Source organism: Pseudophryne corroboree, chromosome 1 (assembly GCF_028390025.1).
Source record: "Pseudophryne corroboree isolate aPseCor3 chromosome 1, aPseCor3.hap2, whole genome shotgun sequence".
NCBI lineage: Eukaryota > Metazoa > Chordata > Amphibia > Anura > Myobatrachidae > Pseudophryne > Pseudophryne corroboree.
The window spans coordinates 764562079-764577130 of NC_086444.1; the positions used below are offsets into that span (position 1 = coordinate 764562079).

Genomic DNA, 15052 nt, shown 5'->3' on the forward strand with positions numbered 1-15052 from the left:
TTGCAACCTTTCTGTTATGCACACCAGTGCCTGCAGGAAAGTACTGGTGTCAGGACTGTTATGCACTCCAGTGCCTGCAGGAATGTACTGGTGTTTGAACTGTTATGCAAAACAAATGGACTCACAGACAGACTAGGGAATATGACATAACGTACACAGAAGGTGGTAGGGTAACAAAATACACACAACGTGAACAGAGAAGCCCAGAGGCTAAGGAACTGGGTATCTCCCTTGTATTAGAACTGCTCAGATGTGAAAAGCAAGATGTTGTGTTTTAATACATAGAAAACCCGAAATGCTGTTGCTAAGGGCAACAGCAAAACCCTAAAGGGTTACCAACGGGTGTGGCAGTAAACTCCTTGGTCAGAGATGGAATGATAGACACAAGGAGATTCTCCACAATCCTAATTCTCACTTGCAGTGCACAGGTTCGGTTTACTGCCACTAAACTGACCCCTGACACCTAGCACAGTGAGACAGGATTAGACAGGCAAGTCTTAGAATACAGCCGCAAACTTGCTAAGTTCACAGAGTAGTAACAGAACCCCAGCAAGCTAAACGACTGACTCCAGTCTTACTGCTAGGTCTGGATTGGCAGAGTGTAATACCAAATCCCCAGGCCTATTTGCAGTAAGCAACAAACAAATACAAAGCTACACAGTACTGGCTAACTTTCAGAAACTGACTAACCAACAAAGATTCAGCAGCATCTGCTTACCCTGAAAAGAGGCCTTATAAAGCAGGTGCTGTCCACGCCCCACTCAGACCTCACAGACTGTGAGCACAAAAGCCAGCACCGGATCCCCTGCCATGCACAGAGCCTATAACCACTGCACAGCAAAAGACCCGAACCGGAGTATCAGCTGCACTCAGGTTACTCCGCTAGCACTTGTCTCCCGGTTGCCATGACGACGTGGCAGCACAGGGCAGGAGACCCTAACAGTACCCCCCCTCTGACGAGGGGTCAAAGAACCCCTACCACCGGGTTTATCAGGGAACTGCGAGAAGAAAGAGCGTATCAGTCTGGGGGCATGAAGATCACAACTGCGCACCAACGACCGCTCCTCCGGGCCATACCCCTTCCAGTGCACCAAAAATGACAGCCGACCCCGAACCACCTTGGAGTCAAGAATCCTTTCAACAACAAACTCCCTCTGGCCACGTATCAGAAGAGGGGAAGGTCTTCCACTGGAAGAAGGATTACTAATCGCCCGTTTTAAAAGGGAACAATGAAATGTTTTATTGATACCCAAAGAACGGGGCAGATCTAACTGAAATGCCACCGGATTGATAACCCTGGTGATCTTATAAGGGCCGATGAACCGGGGGCCTAACTTATGAGATGGCTGTCTCAACTTCAAATTCTTGGTAGACAACCAGACGAAGTCTCCTAATTTGAAGCTGCAGGGTCTTTTCCGCTTATCAAAAACCCTTTTGGTCACTAATGACACAGACACAAGGGCTTTCTTCACTTTCCGCCAAATACCTCTAAGGACCGAAACCACAGAGGAACCACCAGGCGTGGAGTCCAGGGGGTCAAAAGAATTGGCCTTAGGATGATGCCCATACACACAAAGGAAGGGAGAGATCCCTGTAGCAGAGTGAGCCGCGTTGTTATAGGCAAACTCCGCCATGGACAGATGAGCAACCCAGTCAGTCTGACACTTGGAGACATAACACCTGAGGAACTGCTCCAAGGACTGGTTCACCCTTTCAGTCTGCCCATTAGACTGCGGATGGTAGCCCGACGACAAGCTGACAGAAATCTGGAGATCGGAACAAAATGCCCTCCAGAATTTGGCCATAAACTGGGATCCGCGGTCAGAGACCACATCAAGTGGCAACCCGTGGAGACGCACAACATGCAGCATAAATAATTCAGACAGGCGTCTGGCCGATGGCAGCCCAACCAGTGGAACGAAGTGCGCCATCTTCGAAAACCTGTCAACGACAACCCAGATGGCTGTCATCCCCGAGGATTTGGGCAAGTCCACCACAAAATCCATTGAAATGTGGGTCCATGGCTTAGATGGGATAGAGAGTGGATGTAGTGGGCCAACAGGAACCCCTCTAGGAGTCTTATTTCGGGCACAGATGTCACATGCCCGAACCCACTGATCCACATCCTTAGCCACCGAGGGCCACCACACCGCCCTAGATAGCAACTCCCGAGTTCTGGCAATACCCGGGTGACCTGCAGACTTCTTGGCATGGAATTCCAGGAACACTCGCTGTCTTAACCTAGGAGGCACAAACAAAAGACCTACCGGAAGGTCTGGAGGAGCCTGCTCCTGTGCTCTAAGGACTAATGATAAGAGGTCCTGGGTAATGCCCACTTTAATACATGATGGGGAAACAATGGGCAACGGCTCCTCGGTGGTCTCCTGGATTGGAGCAAAACTCAACGAGAGCGCATCAGCCTTGATGTTTTTTGACCCAGGGCGATATGTTATCAAAAAATTAAAGCGAGCAAAAAACAAAGCCCATCGTGCCTGCCTGGCATTGAGACGCTTCGCTGACTCTAAATATGCCAGATTCTTATGGTCAGTGAGAATTGAGACCACAAACTTAGCCCCCTCAAGCCAGTGTCTCCACTCCTCGAGTGCATCCTTAATAGCCAACAATTCCCGGTTACCCACGTCATAATTCATCTCGGCAGGCAAAAATTTACGGGAAAAGTAAGCACAGGGATGAAGGCGATTATCTGACACTCCCATCTGAGAAAGCACTGCCCCAATACCCATCTCAGAGGCATCCACCTCCACCACAAAAGGACGCTCTGGATCTGGGTGTCGCAGCACCTTGGCCGAAACAAATGCCCTTTTGAGACGGGCAAAAGCCGCTTTAGCCTCACAAGACCAGTGAGCAACATCCGCCCCTTTCTTAGTGAGTGCCACCAAGGGCGCCACTATAGACGAAAATCCAGCGATAAATCGTCTATAAAAATTCGCAAAGCCCAGGAAACGCTGAAGCGCCTTCAAACTAGTGGGCTGCACCCAATCCAGGACTGCCTGTACCTTGGAACCCTCCATTTGGAAACCTTCTGGGGAGATAATATATCCTAGAAATGCGATTTGCTGAACTTCAAATTCGCACTTCTCCAGCTTCGCCCCAAGCCGGTGGTCTCTGAGTTTCTGGAGGACTAAGCGTACATGCTTCCGATGTTCCTCCAGGGAATGGGAGAAGATTAGGATGTCATCTAAGTATACAACTAAGAATCTATCCAAATATTCCCTGAGCACATCATTCATGAAATCCTGGAAGACTGCCGGGGCATTACAGAGCCCAAAAGGCATCACCAAATATTCATAATGCCCCGAGTGGGTATTAAAGGCAGTCTTCCATTCATCCCCCTCTCTTATTCGGATTAGATTGTACGCACCGCGTAGGTCAATCTTAGAAAAAATGGTGGCAGTACGAAGCTGGTCAAACAAGACCGAAATGAGAGGCAGTGGGTATGAGTTTTTAATCGTGATACGGTTCAATTCCCTGAAGTCGATGCAGGGTCGCAACGAACCGTCCTTTTTACCCACGAAGAAGAACCCCGACCCAACTGGAGACTGTGAAGGTCTGATAAATCCCTTAGCCAAGTTCTCCTGAATGTACTCTGCCATAGCCTGAGTCTCAGGACGTGACAGGGAGTACAACCTGCTCTTGGGAAGCTTAGCATTTGGCAACAAATCAATGGCACAGTCATAGGAGCGATGGGGAGGTAGTACCTCTGCAACTTTTTTGGAGAACACGTCCGCAAAATCTGCATAACACCCTGGCAATCCTGGCAAACTTAGCTGCGAGAACCTGACTGGAAGGCTCAAGCAACTCCTGAAACAATCAGTACTCCAACTAAGAATCTACCCAGAGACCCAGTCAAATTGAGGATTGTGGGCCCTTAACCAGGGTAACCCCAACACCAATGGGGCAAAAGTACAGACAGTCACATAAAAGGACAATTTTTCCGAGTGTGTGGCTCCAATAAACAAAGAAATCTGGCTAGTGCAAGAGGTAATTTTACCTTGGGATAATGGTTCCCCGTTTAACCCACAAATCTCAATTTCCGATGCCAAGGGTACTAAGGGAACAGAGTGTTTCAGGGCGAATTGGCGGTCCATAAAAACCCCGTCGGCCCCACTGTCCACAAAGGCCTCAGTCTTGACAGTTTGACCGAGGATCTTCAAAGTCACCGGAATGATAAAAGTCTTCTTGGGAAATTCTGACTTCTGGCCTGACAGGATATTTCCCATCACCCTCAGGCCCTGAAGTTTTCCGGCTTTTCTGGGCATGATACTACCACATGACCTTTATTCCCACAGTACAAACACAACCCCTGCTGTCTCCTCCGCATCTTCTCACGCGAGGAGAGGCGGGTAGCCCCAATCTGCATAGGCTCCTCGGAAAATTCCTCAGAGTCTGAGGTTCCCTTGGGAAGGAAGGAAATCTCAGTCTCCCTTTCAAGCCTACGCTCTCTCAGCCGTCTATCCACCCGGATGGATAACAGCATGAGCTGATCCAAGCTATCAGGCAAGGGATGTTGTACCAGTTGGTCCTTTATCTGGTTAGAAAGACCTCTTCGGTACTGGTGTCTCAGGGCTGGGTCATTCCACTGGGTATCATGGGCCAACCTCCGAAACTCCGTACAGTAAACCTCAACTGGCCTTCTCCCTTGCTTAAGGATCGAAATCTGAGCCTCGGCTGAGGCCGTCTTGTCAGGGTCATCATACAACATGCCCAGTGCCGTAAAAAAAGCATCAACACTTTTAAGCGACGGACAGTCAGGCTGCAACCCATATGCCCAGACCTGTGGGTCTCCTTGTAGCAAGGAAATCACTATGCCCACCCGCTGAATCTCCGACCCAGAAGACTGAGGCCTAAGCCGGAAGTATAGCTTGCAGCTCTCCTTGAAACAAAAGAACTGCGAGCGATCTCCAGAAAAACGATCCGGGAGATTTACTTTCGGCTCCTTAACCCCTGCAGGTGCTGCTGCTGCGGGAGCTCCGCCAGCAGCCTGGGAGGTGTGCATTTTAATGGACAAATCATTACATTTTTGAGTCAGGACCTGCACCTGATCAACCACCTGTTGCAACGTATTTTGAGGGGTATGCTCCATATTCCCACAAAATTTCAACAGGAGTATTGGGCTGCTGAATATGTTATGCACACCAGTGCCTGCAGGAAAGTACTGGTGTCAGGACTGTTATGCACTCCAGTGCCTGCAGGAATGTACTGGTGTTTGAACTGTTATGCAAAACAAATGGACTCACAGACAGACTAGGGAATATGACATAACGTACACAGAAGGTGGTAGGGTAACAAAATACACACAACGTGAACAGAGAAGCCCAGAGGCTAAGGAACTGGGTATCTCCCTTGTATTAGAACTGCTCAGATGTGAAAAGCAAGATGTTGTGTTTTAATACATAGAAAACCCGAAATGCTGTTGCTAAGGGCAACAGCAAAACCCTAAAGGGTTACCAACGGGTGTGGCAGTAAACTCCTTGGTCAGAGATGGAATGATAGACACAAGGAGATTCTCCACAATCCTAATTCTCACTTGCAGTGCACAGGTTCGGTTTACTGCCACTAAACTGACCCCTGACACCTAGCACAGTGAGACAGGATTAGACAGGCAAGTCTTAGAATACAGCCGCAAACTTGCTAAGTTCACAGAGTAGTAACAGAACCCCAGCAAGCTAAACGACTGACTCCAGTCTTACTGCTAGGTCTGGATTGGCAGAGTGTAATACCAAATCCCCAGGCCTATTTGCAGTAAGCAACAAACAAATACAAAGCTACACAGTACTGGCTAACTTTCAGAAACTGACTAACCAACAAAGATTCAGCAGCATCTGCTTACCCTGAAAAGAGGCCTTATAAAGCAGGTGCTGTCCACGCCCCACTCAGACCTCACAGACTGTGAGCACAAAAACCAGCACCGGATCCCCTGCCATGCACAGAGCCTATAACCACTGCACAGCAAAAGACCCGAACCGGAGTATCAGCTGCGCTCAGGTTACTCCGCTAGCACTTGTCTCCCGGTTGCCATGACGACGTGGCAGCACAGGGCAGGAGACCCTAACACTTTCCTAGTGGTCCAAAAATTAAATTATAAAAAAAACAGACACACTATTAGCATACATTTTATTTAAAGAATGCACACACGCATCAAGCACACTTTCACCACTTTATTAAATCTTATTACATATATTATATTTACTTCATTTTTTCTTTATATAATGAAGTTCAAATAGACTAAAACATATCCCTATTAAAATATATATTACACCTTTCTATCCCGAAAACTAGTGTTAATTAATGCCTAAATTATTGATGTCAGGAGTCTCTGAAACTCCCCTTCATCAGCCTACACTTCAAAATACTTTTGGCTGATCAGTACATTGGCTTTGGCTTTAATCATTTACTGTGGTGGGATAATTTTTTCATAAGGGTTTTCTTTTTCTGTATCACTAAGTAAGAGTATAATGTGAATGTTTAAAAAAACATGTAATAAAGTGGTGGAGGAGGAATTGCAGAATGGTAAAACTTATTTAAGTAACATTTATTTCATGCTTGTGTCATTTATCTTTTTAGTATAATGTGCTAAAGGTCTTTTTTGCAGTGGGACAACTGAGAATGCTACATTACCACTCCAGGGGTCCAATTTTGTTCATTACTACAGCTAGCACAGTGCAGGTGGCTAGGAAGAGCCCTACAGAAAATTCTTGACATTTCTCCATAGAGATGCCAGCTCTGTTCTACCCAACCTGAGGCTAGTTTTCATTCTGGCAGGGGAAATATCTGAAATATCTGATTTGTAACCTAATTTTCTGTGAAATTAGCAACAGCTAGTGGCTAGATTTTATTTGTTATGTTTGTTTTTAGATTTATATGTTATACAGTACATGATCATTTTATATATTGTTAGATATATATTTTGCATGTGCGTTTATTGAAAGACATTTGCAGTGATACTACCACTGAGACTGTTTACTCCATCTTCAAGCACTAAGAGAAATTATTGGATATCTTATATTATATTAACAAGTTACAGCTTTTATGAGATCAGCTGACATTAGCTCTTGCTCAAGCCCACCTTACCCATTACCTGTTGATAACACAGCTGAATTATGGGCAACATGGGCAGAAAATGTTGAATGGCCTATTGTGAAAAGCATGGAGCTGTGGTCACTAGAGTGTGGGTGTGACCGGTGCCATGCATATACACCCCCTACAATCTCAGCCTATACTTATTCTCCTGGAATTACTGAAAGGCTCCCAAAAATCGGGGGCCCTCCCAGCCACCCAGAAAAGAAGACAAGTCTCCCGGAGCTGGTCAGTCACCCGCACATTCCTGCTTCCTCCCTCATCCACTTGCACACCCAGCGACAATATCCCCAGCCCCCATGCATTTGCCCGCTTGCAGACAGTACGGGCTATTACACACGCTCTGGGCAGAGCCGGCCAGCAAAATACTGGCCGGCTTTTTGCCGCGGTTGTGCTGCTGAGACACATGCAGAGTAATGTGTCAATTCACACGGCACGGTCCCGGCACGGCTGTCTGGTTGCAGCCGGAAATATCCACTGAAAGGTCCGGCTGCCGCGCCGGGGCCGTGCTGTCCTTACAGGCAGTGAGTTAAGTGTGTGAATGGGCGCTTTCACACACAACAGGTTTTTTGTGCCATGCTGCTGCTGCGGCGCATGCGCACAGCCTTAAACACGGCACAAAACCGTTGTGTGTGTAAGGCACCGATGGATGGCAAAAAGCCGGAAAAAGTTTGTCCAGCTTTTTGCCATCCGGTGAAAACGGGGTAGTGTGAAACAGCCCTAAGGGGGCAGGGCAATGACATGATTCATGCTTAATTGCCACATCATAGCCCACCTCCTGCTTTACAAAGCCAGTAATCTGAGCATTGTAAAACAGGTCTTGATGATACGATCGCACCAACCATGCCCCTGCACTGCTGCCCATCTATGACAATACCCCGCTCCCTGTTGAGCTAAACTGGCTGCTTCCTCCTGGAGGGAGCCGCCAGAAAGTCGGTAAGTATGTATCTGCCCCAGTGTCTTCCTAAACATGTAAAAGTAGAAAAATTGCATCATTTTGTGAGGAAAATAGAAATACTATTTTTATGTAATTATTTATGGCCAACCAAGTGGCCAGCCGGTGGTTTGTCATCATCATGCTGTCATGACGATGGGCCAAATTTTATGTGGCCTACAGCTGTAGTTCCATCTGCTCCATTGGTAATATTGCCCTGGTTACTAAGCATAAGGAAATGTTCCCATATAATGATGAGGTATACATTACATCTGGCAATATGTTAAACTAGTCATATTTAATCTTGCACCCATATGCTGTAAATAGCATGAAGAAGCTCATTCATTTAGTATATAAATATTAGTGATGCAATGATTATTATTAATGTTTGCTGAAATGTGTTTGTGGCTGGTAAAACTTCCTCTGTAGAAATAACAGTGCATGTCTGCAGTGTCTGTCCAGGGAATACATTTTTTTTTTCCTTCACAATGCTACACCTGTCTTTTTATAACAATGATAAAGGTCAATAGAAAATGAAGCAGTTAGCACGACATTTTGAAAGAACCCTCCATCATAAATGACATAGCTTCATGTGACTAATTCTCAAAGATAAAAGACTGTACATTTAGCCAAGTGAAAGCTGTAATTGCAAGACAATGGGTTCATAAGCAGCTGAAGCAACTGTGTTATGATTTTTACTTAGGTCTGTCAGCTCTCTTCAAATTCAGAGGCTAATGATCAATATCTAATCCTTTACAGATCACCAACCTGTATATCTATGACACAGTGCTCTTACTAGCTAATGCCTTTCACAAGAAGCTGGAAGATAGAAAGTGGCATAGCATGGCAAGTCTCACCTGTATCAAGAAGAACTCAAAGCCTTGGCAAGGAGGTCGATCTATGCTGGAAACTGTCAAGAAGGTAACTAATACTTCCATCTTTCATCATCATTATTTCCCAATGAGATATGATGCTGGCTGAGGTGCCTAATTTTAAATGCACATTACTCTTACTAATAGCATTGGCTGTCAGAAGGGCCATAACATTAGTTGGGATGATAAATTTGCTAACTTTCATGTCTTCAGTAAAGTTTGACAATTCAGCACAAAGTTTATTTTTTACTTGAGAAATATGTCAATTACAGTACACTGTTTTTTCTACTTAAAAGTAACTAAAGTACATTGGAACATATTTAAAGATATATATAAGCAACAGTAGCAGATTTACCAAGAGGCAATACAAGCATCCACTTAGGGCCTTGTTGATCCCATGGGGTCCACCGGCAGGACTGTGTAATCAGTGGCATAATAATAGAGGATGCAAGACGTGTGCTTGCTATGACCACTTAGGAAGCCCGCCGGCCCAGGAAGCAACACACTGCTCCATGCTTATTTTAAATTTTTATTTATTAACACCCTACCACCTGCAGGTTCCCCGGGTCCGGCAGTTCCTGGTAGTCTGGGAGTAGCAGGGGCCCAAGAGGGGTGTCAGTCACTGGGACTGTGTAATTCACTGTGTGTGTGTGGAGCCTAGTGAAGAGACTAGCAAGATGACTCCCTCTGCAGCAGCATGGCAGGCAGATGGGTGGAACACAGTGTTGTGCAAGTGACCCATCACGTCACACGCACCGAGACTGAGGAAGAGCCAAGATAGAAGAAGGTGAGGTGCACCAGCCAGTAAGTGCCTTTTTACTGTTTGCACTCACCATCATGCACCCACCTTCTACAATCAGGGGGGGGGGGGCTCCAACTCTGAATGGACTTACACACTTTGTATGTGTGCTGCTATGGATAAATTTATGTGTGCGCATGGCCATGGGAAAGTGTGTGTATGTTTGCATGTATGGATATGGGGGCAGCGTGTGTGTGTGCAGCTATGGGGCAGTGTGTGTGCAACTATGGGGACAGTTTGTGTGTGTGGCTATGGGTGCAGTGTGTGAGAAAATGCATGCAGTTGAGGGACGGGGGCTCCAAACCGATATCTTCCTTAAGGCCCCATGAGAGGGCAATTCAGAGTTGATCGTAGCAGCAAATTTGTTAGCAGTTGGGAAAAACCATGTGCACTGCAGGTGTGGCAGATATAACATTTGCAGAGAGAGTTAGATTTGGGTTCTTTTTTTTTTTTTGTTTGTTTCTGTGCAGGGTAGATACTGGCTGCTTTATTTTTACACTGCAATTTAGATTTCAGTTTGATCACATCCTACCCAAATCTACTCTCTCTGCACATGTTATATCTGCCCCCGCCCCCCCATGCAGTGCACATGGTTTTGCCCAACTGCTAACAAATTTGCTGCTGCGATCAACTCTGAATTAGTCCCTAAATCTGGCCCGGATAAGGAGAAAGAACACCCAGAATTATACTTGTTTGTTTCTTGCAGTAATTCTCAGGGGTACACAGTACTACTGTAGCCATTTTGTTTTTTAGATTAATTTTTAATTCACATAACTAGTTCTAGAAACAGGAAGAAATCAGTTGAATCATTTTAGAAGTGTATAAGTGTCCATATACTTTCCAGAGCATGGAAGATTCTATAAATCTTGTGACAACTTACACCTATTGTGAGTGCTAGCTTTTTTTTTTCAAAGAAAAAAACACTGCTTGTTATTAAAATATATTATTAAAATATATTAAAGACAGTGCATTGCTTAGCTGAATATCGTATACAGAATAATTGACGTGCTCTTATATAACTACATTTTTTATTTGATTTTCTTGGACATATTTGCACTCAAATTGCCATGTTAGGAAGAATATAAGTTTCATTATTTTAGCCAGGGGAGTATGACCGATGGACTTGCAGTCTTTGTTTATAGATGCTATACTCATTCCCACAAAGAATGCATTTTACCTTGGTGGTTCCAGGTATAAAAATTATTGTTTTAGTTAAGAACATACTGCTGATTCATAGATAATAATAGTTTTTTTTTATATACATGTAATATACTGTTTATGTGTGTAGATAACGAGTTTTATGGTAAGAACTTACCTTTGTTAAAACTCTTTCTGCGAGGTACACTGGGCTCCACAAGGATAGACATAGGGGTGTAGAGTAGGATCTTGATCCGAGGCACCAACAGGCTCTAAAGCTTTGACTGTTCCCAGAATGCATAGCGCCGCCTCCTCTATAACCCCGCCTCCCTGCACAGATGCTCAGTTTTTAAGTTAACCAGCCCAATGCACTAGCAGGAAAAGAGACGACAACGGTTAGTAGCCACATACACAACACTCTCATGACAGGGGAAGTGTCAGCGGCTAATGCCATACCAACCCAAAGAAGCTAAGTGCGTCAGGGTAGGCGCCTTGTGGAGCCCAGTGTACCTTGCAGAAAGAGTTTTAACAAAGGTAAGTTCTTACCATAAAACTCGTTTTCTGCTGCGGGGTACACTGGGCTCCACAAGGATAGACATAGGGGATGTCCTAAAGCAGTTCCTTATGGGAGGGGACGCACTGTAGCAGGCCAATGACCCTGCGTCCAAAGGAAGCATCCTGGGAAGCGGCAGTATCGAAGGCATAGAACCTTATGAACGTGTTCACAGAGGACCACGTAGCTGCCTTGCACAATTGTTCAAGGGTCGCACCAAGGCGGGCCGCCCAAGAAGGTCCAACAGATGGAGTAGAATGGGCCATAATGTGAGCAGGAGCTGAGAGACCAGCCCTCACATAAGCATGTGCAATCACCATTCTAATCATTCTGGCCAATGTTTGCTTGTGAGCAGGCCAGCCCCGTTTGTGAAATCCAAACAGCACAAAGAGAGAATCAGATTTTCTAATAGAAGCAGTTCTCTTCACATAGACACGGAGAGCCCGTACCACATCCAAAGGCCGCTCTTTGGGAGACAGATCAGGAGAAACAAGTGCCGGAACCACAATCTCCTGGTTAAGGTGGAACGAAGAAACCACCTTAGGTAAATATCCGGGACGAGTCCTAAGAACCGCCCGGTCATGGTGAAATATCAGATATGGGGAACTACAGGACAAGGCACCCAAATCCGACACTCTTCTAGCTGAGGCAATAGCCAGCAGAAACACCACCTTAAGGGAAAGCCACTTAAGATCAGCTGAACCAAGAGTTTCAAACAGAGACTCTTGTAACGCCTCCAAAACCACCGACAAGTCCCAAGGAGCCACAGGCGGGACATAGGGAGGTTGGATACGCAACACACCCTGAGTAAAGGTATGCACATCAGGTAAGGTTGCAATCTTTCTCTGAAACCACACCGACAAGGCAGATATGTGAACCTTGAGCGAGGCCAGACACAGGCCTAAGTTCAGGCCCTGCTGAAGAAAAGCCAACATCTTGGCTATACTAAACTTGGAAGCGTCATAATTGTTAGATGCGCACCAAACAAAGTAAGAATGCCAGACCCTATAGTAAATCCGAGCCAAAGCCGGTTTCCGGGCCCGCAATATAGTTTGAATGACCGCCTCAGAAAACTCTTTAGCCCTTAAGACGGTAGCTTCAAGAGCCACGCCGTCAAAGACAGCCGGGCTAGGTCCTGGTAGACACAGGGGCCCTGAACGAGGAGGTCTGGGCATTGTGGAAGTAGAATTGGACGCTCTGACAATAGGCCTTGCAGGTCTGAGAACAAGTGCCGTCTGGGTCACGCTGGAAGCTATGAGGAGCAGAATTCCTTTTTCTTGCTTGAACTTCTGAATTACCCTGGGCAGGAGTGACACCGGAGGGAACACGTACAGCAGCCGAAACCTCCATGGCACCACCAGCGCATCCATGAATGCTGCTTGAGGATCCCTTGTCTTTGCTCCGAAGACCGGAACCTTGTGATTGTGTCGAGACGCCATCAGATCTACGTCTGGAAGGCCCCACTTTTCCACTAGGAATTGAAACACTTCTGGATGGAGGCCCCACTCGCCGGCATGTACGTCCTGACGACTGAGAAAGTCTGCTTCCCAATTCAGGACTCCCGGAATGAATATTGCCGATATGGCCGGTAGATGGCGTTCCGCCCAATGTAGAATCCGTGAGACTTCCTTCATTGCCAAATGGCTTCGATTGCTGCCTTGATGATTTATGTAAGCCACTGTGGTGGCGTTGTCTGACTGTACTTGAACAGGACGGTTCTGAATTAAATGCTGGACCAGGTTCAAGCATTGAAGACCATCCGCATTCCAGAATGTTGATCGAGAGGAGGGATTCCTCCTTGGTCCACCGACCCTGAAGGGAGTGTTGCTCCATCACCGCGCCCCAACCTCTTAACCCAGTTGGATATCCAGAAGGGAAGGCCCCTGCACAATTGTCGGTCCTGGAGCTACCAGAGCAGCGACAGACGGACCTCTGGAGTCAATGAGATCATGTGAGACCTGATCCGGTGAGGCAGGCCATCCCACTTGGCTAGAATCAGCTTCTGGAGGGGGCGAGAATGGAATTGAGAATACTCCACCATGTCGAATGCTGGCACCATGAGGCCCAGCACCTGCATTGCCGAATGTATCGACACTTGCAGACAAGAAAGGAAGCAACGAATCCTGTCCTGAAGCTTCAGGACTTTCTCCTGAGACAAGAACAACCTCTGGTTGTGAGTGTCCAATAGCGCTCCCAGGTGCACCATGCTCTGAGCAGGGACCAGGGAGGATTTCTTCCAGTTGATGAGCCACCCGTGGGCTTGTAGAAACCGGACAGTCATATCCGGATGACGTAGGAGAAGTTCTGGGGAATTTGCCAGGATTAACAAGTCGTCCAGATACGGCAGTATCCTGACCCCTTGACGGCGAAGTACCATCGTCAGCACTGCCATAACGTTGGTGAAGACTCGCGGATGCATAGTTAAACCAAAAGGTACCGCCCGAAACTGGTAATGGAGGTTGCCAATCGCAAACCTCAGGTATTGCTGATGTGACACTGCTATAGGAATATGCAGGTAAGTATCCTGTATGTCCAGGGAGACCATGTAGTCCCCAGGTTCCAAGGCCAGAACTATAGAGCGAAGGGTTTCCATACGGAACTTGGAAACCTTCACAAACCTGTTCAATGCCTTGAGGTTGAGAATGGGCCGGGAGGACCCATTCGGTTTCGGGACTAGAAACAGCGGAGAATAGTACCCCCGGCTCCTCTGCACAAGAGGCACCTGTACTACGACTCCTGTATCCAGGAGGGTCTGTACCACCGAATGTAGAGTGTATGCCTTTGTCTGGTCCAACAGGACGTCTGTCCGGCAAAATCGATGAGGGGGTCGGTTTTTGAAGGCTATGGCGTAACCTCGAGTGATGACTTACCATATCCAGGCATCTGAAGTGGTCTTCAACCATTCCTGGGTATACACTAGAAGCCGGCCCCCCACCCTGGGATCCCCCAGGGGGAGGTCCGTCCCATTATGTGGCAAGCTTATAGGTCTTGGAAGCTGGCTGAGAGGCCACCCAGGCTCTTTTGGGCTTCGGCTTACCAGGTTTGGAAGTGTGGGCCTGCTTGTTGTACGCCTGACCATTTGTTTTACCTGAAGGATGAAAGGGGCGAAAGGAAGTACCTTTAGCCTTCGACACCGAAGGAGCGGTACTTGGCAGACATGCAGTTTTGGCAGTAGCCAAGTCAGCCACTATCTTATTTAAGTCCTCCCAAAACAGAATATCTCCCTTGAAAGGAAGTACCTCCAGGGTTTTTCTAGAGTCCAGATCCACAGACCAGGATCTCAGCCACAATATCCAGCGAGCCAGGACTGATGTAGTAGAGGCCTTGGCTGCTAAGATACCGGCATCATAAGCTGCCTCTTTAATATAGCGAGAAGCTGTGACAATATATGACAAGCATTGTCTAGCATGGTCAGAAGAGATTTCAGCTTCTAACTCCGAGGCCCATGCTTTAATAGCCTCTGCAGCCCTTGTTGCTGCAATAGTGGGCCTTTGTGCAGCACCCGTGAGGGTGTAAATCGCTTTCAGACAAACCTCCACACGTTTATCCGTAGGCTCTTTTAGAGACGTGACGGTAGTGACAGGTAGAGCTGAGGAAACCACCATCCTAGCCACATGTGAGTCTACTGGAGGAGGCGTTTCCCAATTTTTAGACAGCTC

The 15052-nt window shown here is 46.8% G+C and overlaps 1 protein-coding gene across 2 annotated transcripts in view; it reads left to right on the forward strand.

The window, feature by feature from the left end:
• Positions 1-15052, forward strand: part of GRID2 (glutamate ionotropic receptor delta type subunit 2) — a 1619892-nt gene that overhangs the window by 973384 nt on the left and 631456 nt on the right. For both annotated transcript variants that reach the window (XR_010176066.1, XM_063917339.1), the window contains exon 7: positions 8792-8953. Coding sequence is in view for 1 of the 2 variants with exons in the window: in XM_063917339.1 (XP_063773409.1) it covers positions 8792-8953 (162 nt within the window). In the remaining variant the exon portion in view is untranslated. The remainder of the gene's footprint in view (positions 1-8791; positions 8954-15052) is intronic.